This window comes from Schistocerca piceifrons, chromosome 5, assembly GCF_021461385.2.
Source record: "Schistocerca piceifrons isolate TAMUIC-IGC-003096 chromosome 5, iqSchPice1.1, whole genome shotgun sequence".
Lineage (NCBI taxonomy): Eukaryota > Metazoa > Arthropoda > Insecta > Orthoptera > Acrididae > Schistocerca > Schistocerca piceifrons.
Window position 1 is genome coordinate 435,802,572 of NC_060142.1, and position 18,930 is coordinate 435,821,501.

The window sequence follows — 18,930 nt, forward strand, 5'->3', positions numbered from 1 at the left end:
ATATTGTGTACTGTGATTTGTCACTCCACACAATGTTTTCCCACTGTTCAATCGTCCAATGTTTACGCTCCTTACACCAAGTGAGGCGTTGTTTGGCATTTACTGGTGTGATGTGTGGTTTATGAGCAGCCGCTGGACCATGAAATTCAAATTTTCTCACCTCCTGCCTAACTATCATAGTGCTGGCAGTGGATCCTGTTGCAGTTTGGAATTCCTGTGTGATGGTCTGGACAGATGTCTGCTATTACACATTATGACCATCTTCAACTGTCGACAGCCTCTGTCAGTCAACACACGAGGTCAGCCTGTATGCTTTTGTGCTATACATGTCCCTACATTTTCACTTCACTATCACATTGGAAACAGTGAACCTAGGGGTGTTTAGGAGTGTGGAAATCCTGTGTAAAGATGTAAGACACAAGTGACACCCAATCACCTGACCACATTCAAAGTCCATGAGTTCTGCAGAGTACCCCATTCTGCTCTCTCATGATGTCTAATGACTACTGAGGTCGCTGATATGGAGTACCTGGCAGCACAATGAACCTAATATGAAAAACGCATGTTTTTGGGGGTGTTCGGATACTTTTGATCAGATAGTTTAGATAACTACTGTTTACAATATACAGTGTTAGTTGTAATGCTAGGCAGAGGCAGATTCTTGCCAAAATCCATACTCTGTTTCCAAGCTCTTTCAACTTTCCTTCTTAGTTTTTTCCTTTTTCTCATGCAATATTTTGGCTTTCAATTTGTGAACATCATTTAAAGTTTTGAAATTCTTCAACTGAGACTCAATGCCTCTTACTTCTGCTAGTTCAGCGCACTTTTGTTTTTTCGTTTCCAAGCATTTCAGCTTGACTCTATTTTTGTCACAGGTACTAAATGCATTTGTGAGAGGATACCCAAAGGAAATATTGAAGTTTGTGTGATATATATCTCCATCTGTTTCATAAGATGACTTAATTGTTGTAAGCATCTGTGAAAAAACTGGACAATGTGCTTATAGTTAGAACCTCAGTGAGTATACTTTAGTTGTATCTTTTAACCACTAATGACTATGTCTATCCTGGAAGGAGGCAATATGCTACTTAATAGTATTAACTGTTTCATCACTTAAGACCCAGGGTCTGTTCCAAGACTAGACACTAAATAATGAATCTTACTTTTTGACATGCCATGCACTTTTCTTTCACTCCTTCCCATATTTGTCCTTGAACTCTGTACTTGTAGGTTGCATTGTTTAATCTTGCTTCACTTTCATCTTTCCTAGGTCTTCTAACTGCATTGGAAGTACAGAAATGACTGCTTATAAATAAGCATTCTGCAAATTTACAGGTTCCATTAAGCCTTTGGTTTCCCTGTTTCATATGGACTGAGCTCTGTCTTTCCCTGCACAGCTGCTTTTCAAAGGTCATTTACAGTATGACTAAGCTAGTTTTCTCCCACTTACTAGAGTAGGAAATACTGAGTCCGTTCCATACTCTCATATACTAGTGAAAACTTAAAAAATGAAAAATATGAACTTAGCTCTTTCTGTTCCTGGACCCTCCAATTTTGTCCTATTATGCTGTTTTCAAGTGACAGCTTCCCTAGGAGTGTGTCAATAAAAAAATCATTCCATTTAAGAGCACATTGTTCTCATGTCGACCACATTTTACGTATCTTATATGCATAATAATACAGGACTCTTACTATTAAATAACAGTCCAGGTGGAAAATGTCATTTTTAAGGTAATGCCCATAGGACTGTGGGCACTAGTACACAGAAAAGAAAGTATTTTTTGTAATCATTACCCTGTACTCACCTGACCAGAAATCCTGTTTTCATGTTATGGCCAAGTAACCAGAAGAAAATTAAATATTTTTGTCATCTTTTTTATATTTCTCAGGAAAATTTGATGTGGCCGAGTTGAAATTCATAACCAGCACACCAAAAATGTAAGGAAAAATTATTAGAAATGCTTCCAAAGCTTTATACTGAACTTCTTTCTGATCATCACATGGCTCCTTCAATTAACTATTGATATTACTATTCCACTGTTGATGCTTTATTTGAGCATCATGAAACAAAGAAATATCATAGTTCTATGTGAACTGATATATACGATTCTCACTTCACTAAACATTGCCATTATATAGGTGGTCATGGGTCAGACATATTCTATGTATTATGACTTCCAAATTTACTGCAGCAACACTATTAAGGCTTTGAATGAAATAATCCTTCATGTATCAAACCAAGGTGTTCGAAGAGCTTTCTGAAATGGTAATAAGGGGTTATATCTGTTGACTCACAACACACCACTGCGTCTTCTGTTGCAGACAGGCTGTGTTTGTTCTTTTCATGAGAAGAATTTGCTATCATTATGTCGTATTCTCCCTGGTAAGTGTGCAGCAGTGTGTAACATTTTCCCCTTTACTATTACTTTATATACGGGGTGGTGATAAATAAACTTTCACTACTTGAGAGGGCATGTATAAAAAATGAGTGAGTGTACGACAATGCAACTTCGTGGAAACATTTGTAAGATTATGCAGAAGAGACATAATGAATAAACCATTGAAAGAAATATATTTTAATTTCCACATTAGAGGGTAATATTTGTTAATTGTATACTATATAAATGTTCCAGGTTACAAACTTAGCTCAATGGGATGATTATTGTATCCATGGCAGCCTGGAGGTTTGTATGGACACCATTTCACAGTTATTCGCAGTGCTTTTCAAATGGTGTGCCTTGCAATGTTCTGCTCTTGTGGCACAGCTCGTGTGCCACTTGAAGATCAAACACTGTGTCCAGCATTCTCAGCATTCCTTTAATGCATTGATACTTGTGAAGAGCAGCAGCACTATTGCTGTTGATTTGATAAAGCAGCTTTATGAGTAAGGCTCTGCTGACCTTGTCCAGTCCCATGTTGGCTGTCTTCAGCTGTAATGTACAATGGTCCTTGAGTTTCAACCCTATGTCACCATACGAGTACCTAATGGCAAGTCAAGACACTAACACCACTAACAACACAAATCCTGCAATGCACAGTTTGAAAATCATTCCTAGCAAGTTCGGTGCCCATACAATAAATAACTTTCCATCTACACTGGCTCAAGTAGTTAAGTGGAATTATAACCACCCTGTATGTTTTTTATTAGTAACAAAAACATTCAATAATTTGCTGGAAATCAGAACCACAAATTAAAGACACTAAACACCAAACATTTATTAATTAAAAGAGCCTTACTGATGTTCAATAAACAGAATTTACAAAATTTCCATAAAATGAAGCCCATAAAGCAGTCATCAACATATCAACAGTGATACATTCACATTTGTAGTAAGTACCAATTTTGTTCTATATACAGAACAATTGAATTTTAAAATATTAAGTAACAGCCTATACAAAAGTCACACTTACATGTACCTTCACAAATTAAGACAACATCACAAAAAATCAAGGAAAAAAATACTGTAATAATACTGGTTTTTAAATATTTGATATTTTGTTATTGCTTTAAAAACACAGACACAACAGTCAGAATTGAGATCATTTGAATTCACACAATTTGTAATTAGCTTTGTAAAATTTTCAATAATTTTGTTATTTGTAGAGAGGATAAAAGTGAAATAGGTGCCCAGTTACAGGATGACAGTAGTTCACATTCATTACCATATTAGCCAAATATTTCCTTGGTGGGTGGACTGGGTGCACTCAGCCTCATAATACTAATTGAGGAGCTACTTGAGTGAAAAGTACTGGCTTGAAGGTCTGGAAAATTGGCAGTGGTTGGAAGAGTGGTGTGCTGATCCCATGCACTTCCATACCACATCCGATCACATTGGCAGAGGATGACACAATGATCGGTCAGTGTTGTAAGGCCTGCCAGGGTGTTTGTGGAGCTTTGCCATTTTTTAAGTGGCCCAAATATAAGCCCCAATGTTTCCCCAAAATTTGGGCATGAAAAATTAGGAGGCTTTCTGTGGAAGTTTACAAACACAGGGATATTTTTGCATAATAGAAACTACAACATTAGTTTTCACTTCTCAGTTTGAAATGAAGTAAAAATACTACAAGTGTTTAGAAATTAATCATTGTTGAAAATGTAATCAACTGCAACGGCTGACGTTTCATTTATGTCTTGAGTATTATCAGGTTCACGATTTCGTTACATTACACAACAGGACAGGATTAGTTTCTCTCTATCTAAAGTGTAAAATTTAGTCTTTTTCCAATGAGTGGCGATGTCAACAGAAAAATCATCAAACTCCCAAATACAGTAGAATTATAATGCAAATTTCAAACTTGCACTTATTCATTATGTGAAGAGTACATCTAATACAGATAATGGCAAAAAGTATAATTTTGTCCAATGTAATGTGTGGTGTCAACCACATTTTAGTATGATCTGCATATTAACATTTTGTCAAGATAACCCTACATTTTTTGTGTCATCAGTCTTCTGGCTGGTTTGATGTGGCCCGCCATGAATTCCTCTCCTGTGTCAACCTTTCCATCTCAGAGTAGCACTTACAAACCTACAGAGGGTTGAAGCTGCAAAATAACCTGAACTTGAAACTGGGCTTCTTTCCTTTGTGCCAGATTAAAGAAAATGGGCTACCTACCCCTTGACAAATAATCTTGTTAAAGATCTTGGAAATTGCAAGGACTTTTAACATACCACCGTAAAATATCATTGGAATACTGCCTGTGCAGCAGTTTATGTGTAGAACTGGCCTCCCTTTCTGGTGGAGTACTACACTAGCAGAAAAATTGCCCTAAGAATTTGTAAATAGGCAGATGTGTTGCTCAGTATGTTCTGTACTAGTGATGGTTGCCTTTAAAAGCCAACTTACATCTGAAGTACAGAATAAAATTGCTGCAGTGAAGACTGATTTAGTCATTATAATTGGAGGTATGACATAAAACCTGCTGATGCTTGATGTCATCATAAACAAAAACTATTCCAAAATGTTTTTACACAGGGATTATGCACTCATTACATCTGGCAAGATTAAAAAGCCATCAGTCAACCTCGTGTGTGAATGGATTACCTCTTCATGGCTCACATCACCAGATTCAGTAGCCAACATGTTAAAATAGCGTTGTGTGTCCAGTGTCTTGGATGGCAGTGAGCACATTGTACTTTGGAGGAAGAGTGCCAAAAATACTGACAGTAAGGAAGAGAAAAGATAAGTAAGTTAACAGTGACATCAGTAAAAACTGTGATAAAATGGCTGGCATTTCTGTGTAATTTATCTATATGACAATACAAAAAAAATGTGATTAAGAGTGACTGTTCTTTGAAAAGCTTTTGTAGGTGGGTAATGTGATGTAAATTTTTCTCCTGACTTGTTGCCCCCCCAAGCATAAAAGGGGGGGGGGTGGGGGGGAAAGGTCATGGCTTATATTCAGGCCAATATGCAATATGGTGCATGTTTTAATGTAAATTTCTGAGACAGGCAGGGGGGGGGGGGGGGGGGGGGGGGCACTTCAATAGACGTTGTTGGGCAACAATAATTATGCATTCAATAGACGTTGTTGGGCAACAATAATTATGCACACTCCACATTTGTCTTGTGCCCAGATACTAGAAAGTAATTTCTGAGAACATTCTATGCATGCAAGAAAAAAGAAAGTGAAGAAGTAAGACTATAGCTGAGAAATAAGAGAATTACAAAGATATATTAATCAAAACATGAATGAAAAGGTTACTGAATGGTAGGAACAAAAAGATGATAAAATATGGAGAATTAATTTAAATATAATGAAATGTTTCAGTTTTATCTAAAAATGATTCTTGAACAATAATATTTTATCTTATTGGTCTGGTGAATAGCATGAGCATCATATGGTAAAAATGAACCTCTCATTCATATGGAAGCTAGATATAAGTGAATTGTATTTTTAACAACAACTCAGTGAAAAATCTTGTACCTTGAATTAATTTATTTTTGAGTTGAGATCATGAATAGGGAACTCTGAATTACAAGGTGCCATACCAGCAGTCTAAAACTACTCAAATTAACTTTTGACTTTACAGGTATTTGATAATACACACACTATTTGACTCATCATCCATCACTAACCAGCTGAAAGAATATATTTGTATATTTACATGATTTAATAAATCTCATTCAGATACAACAGTTTTTAAGGCCACCCTTATCTAACTACTGTCAGTGGACACAAGCTTTGAAGAAGAAAAAACAGATAGGTCCACTTGTTTCCTAGAACATAACCAGTTCTTTAAGTGATTGATATTCAAAATAAACAGAGTTACTGTTTCCAGGGCATTATTGTGGATGTATATCTGTTTGAAATTTCATATTAAAACTTATATAATGCTTTGAAACAAAATTGTAACAGTTTTCACAGCACGCTACATGACTATTAGTACAATAGATTTTTAATGCTTTTACTATCAATTCCTCAAAAGAATTTTGGTTTGTAGGATGAAGAGTAAGCATTTCCAGTACATTCAACATACTTTCACATTAGTGAACAACGATGAAATGATACAGTCATGCTAGTTAAATAAAGTGCCTTATGGGCTTGTAGGAAAATTAATCTAAGATATAGCAAAATTGTTAACCTGATGTTACTTTGCTGCTTGGTGTATATTTCAGCCATTTAAATCTACAAGATCATCTAATAATTCCACTTTTAATGTGTTGAGAAGTTTAGGGAAATAAATAAGTGAACAGTGACTTTCACCAGGATTGGTACATCTGATAATGATGATGATGTTTAAGATAATAACATAAGACAATAACAACTCAGGATTATTTCATAAACAAATAGTGTCAAAATGTTAAAACATAATTACTTGTAGGTAGTCATATTTATTTGATTGATCTGTAAAGAAGTTGTTAATAGTGTTTAAGAGTGGGAGATTGGACAAAGGTCTGAAAATCCTATTACACTTGGTAAAAGAAAATCACTGTTTCAATGAAGAAATTAAATAGGATCATAGTTCTGAATATACTAGCAGCAAAATTCAGTCTTTTATACGTTTCTCAGAAACATGTATATGTTTGCTGAAAACAATGTCCATCTCAGTCAAAGGATGATGACTAGTTTAGCAGTTGACCCTCATATCCTGAACATGAGAAATTTAAAGCTATTTGCCTTATAAAAAAATCTATTATTTAATTATCGAGGAGTCATAAAATATTCACAAATTGTGGGACAAATACAGAGGTCTTACAGACTGAAACAGTACTACTTGTACTGCATCTCCCATCAGTATAAAATATTATTTACATCAGCGTAAATAATATGTGGAAGTCTAAGAGGTGTAGACATGTAGAAGACGTCATTACTCATATTAGTCTATTTCTTGAAAGGCCTTGTCTTGACAGCTGGTGGAGGTGGTGGAGGGGGATCAGATCCCAGCCAAGTCATCTTCTGGAATCTCCCCTTCATCACTGGTGCCTGCCACTTACTGCCAGAATGTGTGGATACTGTATCATCAGATGGTCGTATGGAGGCTGCTCCTGGCAAACTAAATAAATACATCAAATTGTAACTTCAGAACACTATGAACTGACATTCCCTGCCAGCACTTCACTACCAATAATTATCAGTCCAGTAAATGTAAATAATACTGCTCTGTCTTACAATACATTGCCAATGCTCTGAAAGACTCAAACATAAATAATAATGCACAACCAATAACAACTTTTGAGGCAAGGAAGGTACATCTAACACTTTATTATATAACAGTTCCAATGTAGTAGTCAAGTGATTCTGCCTAGCATTCTTTGATTTTTTTATTATATAACAGTTCCAATGTAGTAGTCAAATGATTCTGCCTAGCATTCTTTAATTTGATTTTTCAACACAAAGCATACAGTTGGCAGGATCAAAACAGTTAGACATATCCATCAGTATTTCATTTATGGAGACAGGAATGAATGCACACATAAAATGTAATAATTAAGTTTTCATTTCTTCACTCAACACAGTTGCTACAGTGCAAGCTCAACAGAAGTATGTGAAGAGTGGGATCACTTCATTTAAAACCCATGACCTTTCAGCTAAGTTCTGATTATTCATTGTCAAGTGGTACACAACTACAAGGAGCTTGATAGTTAGTGTCCATTTGTAGCCATGTTATGAGACAAGAATTCACTTCTGCCTAGTCCATCTCTATATACAAGCATAGCAGCTAATTTTTCTTTTTCCCCCCATGAAGTCTATGCACACTGCAGCTGCACTAAAGCTAAGTTTTGGGACAAATTTATGGACCAGTTATGGTTTTTATTGAGGTGGTTGTATCAAATTTTAATTTCAATTGTTTGTTTTGAAGTGGGATATCAACAGCTATGAGCATGGGGGCCAACAGAGGTATTGTCAGAAAGACCAATTGAAATTCATATTCAACTGAAATTAATGTATCAGTATAAAACCAATGCAACACCTTGAACATTCCCTTTGATGCTGTTATATTATATATTCCATCTGACAGAATTAATAATTTCCATACACAATATGCAATGACAGTCTTAATCAGTGGAAAGTCTAGGATGAAATAACAACAATATGAGAAGGATAGACTGCTGTTCACCACACTGAGGAGGCACTGAGTCACAGGTAGACACAATGAAAAGATTGCTGAACTTTTAGCTTTCGAACAAGAACGTTGTTCTTCAGAACCAGAGAACACACACACACGGTTCCTGTCTACGGGCACTCAGGCCTGACTGAAGGCTTTGCCTTCGTCTAACAAGGGCTGCAATCCTGGCTTGATGTGGGGCTAAGGACACAACATTGGGTGGAGGAGGGATAGTACAGTAGGGGTGGGGGAAGATGTGCTGAAGTGAGAGAGAGCAGGATAGATCTGTTAGGTGCAGAGGCAGGAGGCTGTGTTGTGTGGGAGAGACAGGGAGACAAGAGATGTAGAGAAGGGGAAAAGTCTAGTAGGTGCAGGTGGTATAAAGTAGACCATAGAGGTGGAGTGGAAGCAGGCAGTTACGAGAAAGAAGGATACACTGTAGGGAGCATTTCCACCTGCATACAAGCTGCTGCTGTAAGAAAGGACTCAGATGGTGCAGGCTGTGAAGCAGTCACTGAAGTGAAGCACATCTTGTTGGGCAGCTTGTTCAGCAACTGGGTAGTCCAGGTATCTCTTGGCCACAGTTTGGTGGTGGCCATCCACGCAGACAGACAGTTTGTCAATTGTCATGCCCATATAGAAAACAGCACAGTGAGTGTAGATCACATGACTGCTTTCACAGGTAGCCCTGTCTTTAATGGGGGTAGGAGATGCCTATACAGGACTGGATGTTTGGGACAGGTCTTGCACCTAGGTCTATTGCAGGGCTATGAGCTATGAAGCAAGGAGTTGGAAGCAGAGATGGACAGGTATATTGTGTGTATTTGGTTGGCAGCAGAATACCACTGTGGGAGGGGTGGGGACAATAGAGGGTAGGTATTCCTCATTTCAGGGCACAGCAAGAGGTAGTCAAAACCCTGGTGGAGAATGTGATTCAGCTGCTCCAGTTCTGGATGGTACTGAGTCACAAGAGGAGTGTTTCTTGCCCTGGACAATGGGCATGTCGCAGGTGGTAGGTGACTGGAGAGACAAGGCATGACACATCCATTTCTGGGCTAGGTTGGTGGGGTAACTTTGGCCTGTGAAGCCTTCAGTGAGACCTTTGGCATATTTAAAGAGGGACTACTTGTCACTGCAGATGTCGCAGCCACAGGTTGCTAGGCTTCATGGAAGGGACGTCTTGGTTTGGAATGGGTGGAAGTTGTTGAAATGGAGGTATTGTTTGAGACTTTTACATTTCATGTGGACGGAAGTACTAATGTAGCCATCCTTGAGGTGGAGGTCAATGCCATGGAAGCTGACTTGTTGGGTTGAGGAGGTCCACGTGAAATGAATGGAGGAGAAGATTTTCAGGTTTTAGAAGAATGTAGACTGGGTGTCCTCACCCTCGATCCAGATCACGAAGATGTCATCAATAAATCTCAACCAGATGGGGGCTTTGGGATTCTGGATGGTTGGGAAGGATTCCTCTTGATGGTCCATGAATAGGTTGACATCGCTGTACCAGGGATTTCTTTGTAGATGTTTGTAGATTGTTTGTAGATGATGTCCTCAAAGGAGAGGTAACTGCGAGGGAGGATATAGATATGATTGTGACCAGGAAGGAGTGTGTAGGTTTGGAGTCACTCGGACGGTGGAATAAGTAGTGTTCAATAGCGGCAAGTCCACGGGCATTGGGGATATTAGTATACAGGGAAATGGATCAACAGTTATGAGCAGGGAGCCTGTGGTAGAGGAATAGGAACTGTGAAAATTCAGTGCAGGAAATGTTTGGCGTCTTTTATATAGGAGGATAGGTTACAGGTAATAAGCTCAAGGTGTTGGTTCATGATAGCAGAGATTCTCCCTGTGGGGGGTTACAGTAACTGATCATAATGGGGCATTCTGTTGGTTGGGTTTATGGAAGGTAGGAGTGTAGGGAGTGGTGGGGCGTGAGGTGAGGGAGGGCGAGGGCAGAGGCGAGAGAGAGAGAGAGAGAGAGAGAGAGAGAGAATGAGTGTTCCTTCCTCCATCCATCCATGATCCACCCCCAGTGCCCCCAAATCAACCCTTGTTAACTTTCCAGAATTTCCTAACTTCAAGGCTACCCTCACCATTACCCCCAAATACCACAATGTGAAAACAACCTTACATCTGCAGAAAGAACCATACTCCAATACCTAAAAACTGATCCTGACCTTATAATACTATCTGCCAACAAAGGTTCCACTACTGCGGTTATGAACCACAGGAACTATATGGCAAAAGGTCCCTGCTAGCTATCGGGTACCACCAACAAATCCTGCTACAAAGACCCCATTCCAGAAATCCAGAGGGTCCTCATCCCTCCTCAAATCCTTACATCCATACAGAATATATTCTCTCTCTCTCTCTCTCTCCACTCACACTTACCCGACCCCGCACTCCTACCTTCCAAGTTCCCTAAAATCTACAAACCCAGCCACCCAGGATGCCCCATTGTGGCTGATTATTGTCTCTCTAGTGAGAGAATCTCTGCTCTGCTCTCATGGACCAACACCTTCAGCCTATTACCCATAAACTACCCTCCAGTATAAAAGACATCAATCATTTCCTCCACTGACTTTATAGAGTATCATGCCCTTTACCACCCTGCACCCTGCTCTTTGTCGATGCTACCTTTCTCTACACCAAAATACCCCATGCCCGTGGCCTTGCTGCTACTGAATACTACATTTCCCAATGCCCGACTGACTCCAAATCAATAACCTCCTTTCTGGTCAACATGACAACTATATCCTCACCCACAATTACCTCTGCCTTGAAGGCATCATCTGCAAACAAAATCATGACAACCTATTCATAGGCCATCTAGAGGAATCCTTCCTAACAACCTAAAATCCCAAACCACTAACTTTGTTCAGATTCACTGATGACAACTTTGTGATTTGAAGTGAGGATGAGGACACCCTATCCACATTCCTACAGAATCTAAAATCTTCTTCTCCACTCAGTTCAAATGGTTCTCTTGAATCCAAAAAGCTATCTTTCTCCATGTTGACCTCCACCTTAAAGATGGCTACATTAGCACCTCCACCCATATCAAACATACCAACCATCATCAATACCTTCACTTCAACAACTGCCACCTATTCTGTACCAAAAAACCCTTCCATAAAACGTAGCCACCCAGAGTCATCGCATCTGTAGTGATGAGCAGTTCCCCTCCAAACTTGCTAAAAGCCTCGGTGAGGCCTTCACAGGCCGAAATTAACCTCCCAACCTTGTCCAGAACCAGATCTCTCATGCCTTGATCCTCTAGTCACCTGCCCCACATGACCAATGTCCACCCACAAAGGAGCACTGTTCTCATGACTCAGTACCACTCAGGCCTGGAGCATCTGAATCACAGTTTCCAACAGGGTTTTGACTACTGAGTAATATCCTAAGTGCTGTCCTCCCCGCCCCTCTCACAATGGTATTCTGCCGACCACTGAAATCCTTTTCCAGCCCTACTCCACATCTGCTCCCAATCCCTCATTTCTTGGCTCGTATCCATGTAACAGACCTAGATGCAAGACCTATCCTCATACATCCTCCCACTACCACTTCTCCAGTCCTGTCATAGGCATCTCTTATCCCCTCAAAGGCAGGGCTACTTGTGAAAGCAGACACCTGATGTGCAAACTAAGCTGCAACCACTGTGCTGTTTTTTATGTGGCATGACAACTAACATGCAGTCTGTATGCATAAATGGCCACCACCAAATGGTAGTCAAGAGGCAGCTGGAGCACCCAGTTGCTGAACACGCTGCCCAACATGTGCTTCACATCAGTGACTGCTTCACAGCCTGCACCATCGGGACACTTCCTACCAACACCAGCTTTTCTAAACTACATAAGTGGGAACTCTCCACACACTGTATCCTTCGTTCTCGTAACTGCCCTAGCCTCAGTCTTCAGTGGCCACTGTCCTCCACCGCCTTTCCTGCCACACTCCAGCACTATGCATACCTTTTATTCTAACACAGCGCCTACTGTTCTTTTCTGCATTCCTACATTTCTCCTCTCCCCTTCTTCCTTCCCTTAGCACAGCCTTCTGACTCTACATCTAGCAGTCCTATTGTGTGTGTGTGTGTGTGTGTGTGTGTGTGTGTGTGTGTGTGTGTTTTCTGCTTCTGAAGAGTGACATTTTTGTTTTGAAAGCTGAAAGTTCAGCAAACTTTTCATTGTGCCTGTCTGTGACTCAGGGCCTCCTCAATGTGGTGAGTAGCAGTCTATTCTTCTCATGTTCTTGTTATTCCAATGATAGTCTTGGCAACTTGTGAAGTCTTTCAAGGGTTATATCATCCAAAAATGTAAAGTATGTCGAAACAGAATGTGGATGTACATGTTTTTGCATCAAGCAGCAGGCCACACTGTAGAATAATGCCTGAAGGACAGTGAGAAGTGTTTGCATAATACACTATCCTGAAATATCAATTAGCTGAGGATATGTATTCAGCACTAGCATTCAAACTATATTTGATGATGATGTAAAAAAAAAAAAAAAACAATATATTCTTATAATTACACCATCATATAACAAGCAACTGAAATTAAAATTTTAACTAAGACCCTCAAAAAAGATTAAGGTATATATAAATTCTGCTTGTATTCACAAAAATAACTACTTTTTAAATTTGGAATTCAATAGAAGGAAACATTGTAGGGGAATATGGACTGGGATGGGACCTGGATAAATTGAAAGAACCAGAGGTTGTTGAAAGTTTCATATTAAACATTAGGCAACAACTGACTGAAACAGGGGAAAGGAATACAATAGCAGATAAATTGGTAAAGTTGAAAGGTAAAATACTGACAGTAGCAGAGGATCAAATAGAAAAAAAAGGAAAAAAAAAACAATACCCAACAGAAATCCTTGGATAACACACAAGATATTGAATTTAATTGATGCACGGGGAAAATATAAAAATACAGCATGTATAGCAGGAAAAGGAAATACATATTATTATATCCAGCCATCCACTGGCTACTTCCAACACAATGCCTGCCTGCACCCTATATGTTTGCCTACCTTTGGACTGTAGGCATTTCTCTGCTGGAAATTATTTGCAAATATCACACAGGCATCACATGTTATAGACGTGGTATCATTTATAAATAATTTGTTTAAACACCAATTGTCCCATGCACCACCAGTCCCATGCTTTCCCTAGCAATGTGCACATCAGCAAACAGAGGGTTTGCTATCACGAGACTAGCTTCCATAAGCAGGCCACATGCTCATCAAACTCCCACAGATATCCTTCTTCTGCCTGCTGGATATTCACAGCTTGACACCACCTCCAGCAGGCAGCATTCACTCACTCTCTCAGTTCTGGGCCGTGAGCCGACTGTATCTCACAGCTCAAGGCTTGTATCTGCACTGCTGTACCACTTTCATGCAACCTCCAAGTCAAGCCATCTACCACTGTGCTGCCCTTCCTCCACACTGAGCCATTTTCATGTTGAACTGTCTTCATGCTGTGTCATCTCCGTACCATGCTCTCATCCCTCTGTGCAATGTGTGCATTGGGCCACCTCTGCATCAAGCTATCTCAATGCCACACCATCCCAAGTCATAGCACCATAATGTGACTCACTGCATCACACTGTGAGCCAAATATGTTCTGTGGACACTGCTCCATCTGCATGCCATCCTGTCTTCCTGTCATGCCATCTCCATGCCATGGCATCATAATGCTGCCCATCATACCACACTGCAAGCTCAATATGCCGCACTGCACTGCACTATGAACATTACTCCAATATCCATCAGGGACTAGTATGTCCTCAGTGGGCTTGTTTATGTAATTCTTAGTGACCATGGATGATCTTTGCCTTGCTGTCCAGAACTATACATGCTGCATTTTAAGGTGTACATAACTACAGCTGTGGAAGCCCTCAGCTATAGCACACTGTCCTCGCCATCATGTGAAAACATAAACCAGACCTCTAAAATATTAACAGAAAGTGCAACATGGTAATGTAGGAATGGCAGGAGAAATGAAAGAGTGTAGGAGCTTACAAGATTATGGGAAAGACAGGTGCTGGCTGCAGGAAAATTAAAGAAACCTTTAGAGAAAAGAGAAGAATCTGTATGAATATTAAGAGCTCAGAAAGGAAGCAGGTACTAAGCAATGAAGGGATGGCAGGAAGCTGGAAGGAATATATTCAAGGTCTACATGGAAAGAAGTTTGACGACAGTATTATGGAAAGAGATGAGGAACTCGATGGAGATGAGATGTTAGATACTACATTGTCAGAAGAATTTGACAGAGCACTGAAAAGTTTAGGTTGAAACACAGCCTCTGGAGTAGACAATTCCCACAGAATTACTCACGTCTTTGGGAGAGCCAGTCATGACAAAACTATTCCACCTGGTATGCAAGAGATATATTGTTGTTGTTGTTGTTGTTGTTGTTGTTGTCTTCTGTCCAGAAACTGGTTTGATGCTCCTCACTATGCTACTCTATCCTGTGCACACCTCTTCGTCTCCAAATACCTACAACCTACATACTTCTAAATCTACTTACTATATTCATCTCTTTGTCTCCCTCTATGATTTTTACCCTCCACACATCCCTCCAATACTAAACTGGTTATCCCTTGATGCCTCAGAATGTGTCCTACCAACCAATTCCTTCTTCTAGTCAAGTCCCTTCAAATGCTCTTCCAGGTCCTTTGCTGTCTCTGACAGAATTACAATGTCATCAGCAAACCTCAAAGTTTTTATTTCTTCTCCATGGATTTTTAAATCCTACTCCAAATTTTTCTTTTGTTTCCTTTACTGCTTGCTTAAAATACAGACTGAATAAGTCAGGCATAGACTGCAACCCTGTCTCACTTCCTTCTCAACCACTGAGGGAATTTAATGCCCCTTGACTCTTATAACTGCCATCTGGTTTCTGTACAAATTGTAAATAGCATTTTGCAGCCTGTATTTTACACCTGCCACCTTCAGAATTTGAAAGAGAGTATTCCGGTCAACAATGTCAAAAGCTTTCTCTAAGTCTACAAATGCTAGAAACGTAGGTTTGCCTTTCCATAACTTACTTTCTAAAATAAGTATCTTCTAAAATAAAAGAGGGTCAGTGTTGGCTCACATGTTCCAACATTTCTACGGGATACAAACTGATCTTTCCTAAGGTCGACGTCTACCAGTTTTTCCATTCATTTGTAAAGAATTCGTGTTAGTATTTTGCAACCACGACTTATTAAACTGATAGTTCGGTAATTTTCACACCTGTCAACAGTTTCTTTCTTTGGGATTGGAATTATTATATTCTTCTTGAAGTCTGAAGGTATTTCGCCTGTCTCATACATATTGCTCACCAGATGGAAGAGTTTTGTCATTGCTGGCTCTCCCAAGGCTATGAATAGTTCCAATGGGATGTTGTCTATTCCTAAGGCCTTGTTTCAACTTAGGCCTTTCAATGCTCTGTCAAATTCTTCACGCAGTATCATATCTCCCATTTCATCTTCATTTATATCCTGTTCCGCTTCGATAATATTGCCCTCAAGTACATCGCCCTCGTATAGACACTCTATATACTCCTTGAATCTTTCTGCTTTCCGTTCTTTGCTTGGGGTTGGTTTTCCAAGACATGCCTTTCCGAGTGCTTCATTTACTGTGATTTTATATTTTCTACTTTCATCAATTAAGATCAATATCCCTTCTGTTATCCAAGGATTTCTACTAGCCATCGTCTTTTTATCTACTCGGTCCTCTTTTTACCTATTTGATCCTCTGCTGCCTTCAGTGTTTCATCTTTCAAAGCTCCCCATTATTCTTCTACTGTATTTCTTTCCCCTGTTCTTGTCAACCGTTCTCTATTGCTCTCCCTGAAACTCTCTAAACCTCTGGTTCTTTCAGTTTATCCAGGTCCCATCTCCTTAAATGACTACCTTTTTGCAATTTCTTCAGTTTTAATCTACAGCTCATAACCAATAGATTGTGGTCAGAGTCCACATCTGCCCCTGGAAGCCTCTTACAATTTAAAACCCGGTTCCTAAATCTCTGTCTTACCATTATATAATCTATCTTAAACTTTCCAGGGTCTCCAGGCCTCTTCCGCATATACAACCTTCTTTAATGACTCTTAAACCAAGTGTTAGCATCAATTAAGTTATGGTCTGTGCAGAATTGTACCAGGCAGCTTTCTCTTTCATTCCTTACCCCCAATCCATATTCATCTACTACTTTTCTGTCTCTTCCTTTTCCTAATATCGATTCCAGTCCCCCAGGACTATTGAATTTTTTGTCTCCCTTAACAATCTGAATAATTCCTTTTATTGCATCATACATTTCTTCAATATCTTCATTATCTGCAGAGCTACTTGGCATATAAACTTGTACTATGAGGGCAGTTCAATAAGTAATGCAACACATTTTTTTTCTCGGCCAATTTTGGTTGAAAAAACCGGAAATTTCTTGTGCAATATTTTCAAACATTCCCGCTTCGTCTCATATAGTTTCATTGACTTCCGACAGGTGGCAGCGCTGTACGGAGCTGTTAAAATGGCGTCTGTAACGGATGTGCGTTGCAAACAATGGGCAGCGATCGAGTTTCTTTTGGCGGAAAACCAGGGCATCTCAGATATTCATAGGCGCTTGCAGAATGTCTACGGTGATCTGGCAGTGGACAAAAGCACAGTGAGTCATTGGACAAAGCGTGTGTCATCATCGCCGCAAGGTCAAGCAAGACTGTCTGATCTCCCGCGTGCGGGCCGGCCGTGCAAAGCTGTGACTCCTGCAATGGCGGAGCGTGAGAACTCACTCGTTCGAGATGATTGACGGATCACCATCAAACAACTCAGTGCTCAACTTGACATCTCTGTTGGTAGTGCTGTCACAATTGTTCACCAGTTGGGATATTCAAAGGTTTGTTCCCGCTGGGTCCCTCGTTGTCTAACCGAACACCATAACGAGCAAAGGAGAACCATCTGTGCGGAATTGCTTGCTCGTCATGTGGCTGAGGGTGACAATTTCTTGTCAAAGATTGTTACAGGCGATGAAACATGGGTTCATCACTTCGAACCTGGAACAAAACGGCAATCAATGGAGTGGCGCCACACCCACTCCCCTACCAAGAAAAAGTTTAAAGCCATACCCTCAGCCGGTAAAGTCATGGTTACAGTCTTCTGGGACGCTGAAGGGGTTATTCTGTTCGATGTCCTTCCCCATGGTCAAATGATCAACTCTGAAGTGTATTGTGCTACTCTTCAGAAATTGAAGAAACGACTTCAGCGTGTTCGTAGGCACAAAAATCTGAACGAACTTCTCCTTCTTCATGACAACGCAAGACCTCACACAAGTCTTCGCACCCGAGAGGAGCTCACAAAACTTCAGTGGACTGTTCTTCCTCATGCACCCTACAGCCCCGATCTCGCACCGTCGGATTTCCACATGTTTGGCCCAATGAAGGACGCAATCCGTGGGAGGCACTACACGGATGATGAAGAAGTTATTGATGCAGTACGACGTTGGTTCCGACATCGACCAGTGGAATGGTATCGTGCAGGCATACAGGCCCTCATTTCAAGGTGGCGTAAGGCCGTAGCATTGAATGGAGATTACGTTGAAAAATAGTGTTGTGTAGCTAAAAGATTGGGGAATAACCTGGTGTATTTCAATGCTGAATAAAACAACCCCTGTTTCAGAAAAAAAATGTGTTGCATTACTTATTGAACTGCCCTCGTACTATGGTAGGCATGGGCTTCATGTCTATCTTGGCTACAATAATGCATTCACAATGCTGTTCATAGTAGCTTACCTGCGCTCCTATTTTTTTATTCGTTATTAAACCTACTCCTACATTACTCCTATTTGATTTTGTATTAATAATCCTATATTCACCTGACCAAATGGCTTGTTCCTCGTGCCACCGAACTTCACTAATTCTCACTATGTCTAACATTAACTGATCCATTTCCCTTTATAAATTTTCTAATCTACCTGCCCAATTACGGGTTCTGACATTACATGCTCCAATATGTAGAATGCCAGTTTTCTTTCTCCTGAAAATGATGTCCTCCTGAGTAGTCTCCACCCAGAGATCTGAATGGGGGACTATTTTATGCACGAGGATGACATCATCATTTAACCATGCATGGCCTCGGAAAAAAATAACAGCTGTAGTTTCCCCTTGCTTTCAGCCGTTCACAGTACCAGCACAGCAAGGTCGTTTTGGTTGATGTTGTAAGTGCAGATCAGCCAATCATCCAGACTGCTGCCCCTGCAACTTCTGAACCTCTTCAGAAACAACACATTTGTCTGGCCTCTCAACAGATACCCCTCTGTTGTGGTTGCACCTACAGTACTTCTGTCTGTATCGCTGAGGCACGAAAGCCTCCCCATCAACGGCAAGGTCCATCGTT

General features: G+C 40.1%; 1 protein-coding gene across 1 annotated transcript in view; it reads right to left on the reverse strand.

Annotated features, from left to right (window-relative positions):
• Nucleotides 1-6,854: 6,854 nt before the first annotated feature.
• LOC124798033 (nucleoporin SEH1) overlaps nt 6,855-18,930 on the reverse strand; it is a 162,807-nt gene continuing 150,731 nt past the window's right edge. The window contains exon 8 of the mRNA XM_047261249.1: nt 6,855-7,498. Coding sequence (XP_047117205.1) covers nt 7,327-7,498 — 172 coding nt within the window. The 3' untranslated portion in view covers nt 6,855-7,326. The remainder of the gene's footprint in view (nt 7,499-18,930) is intronic.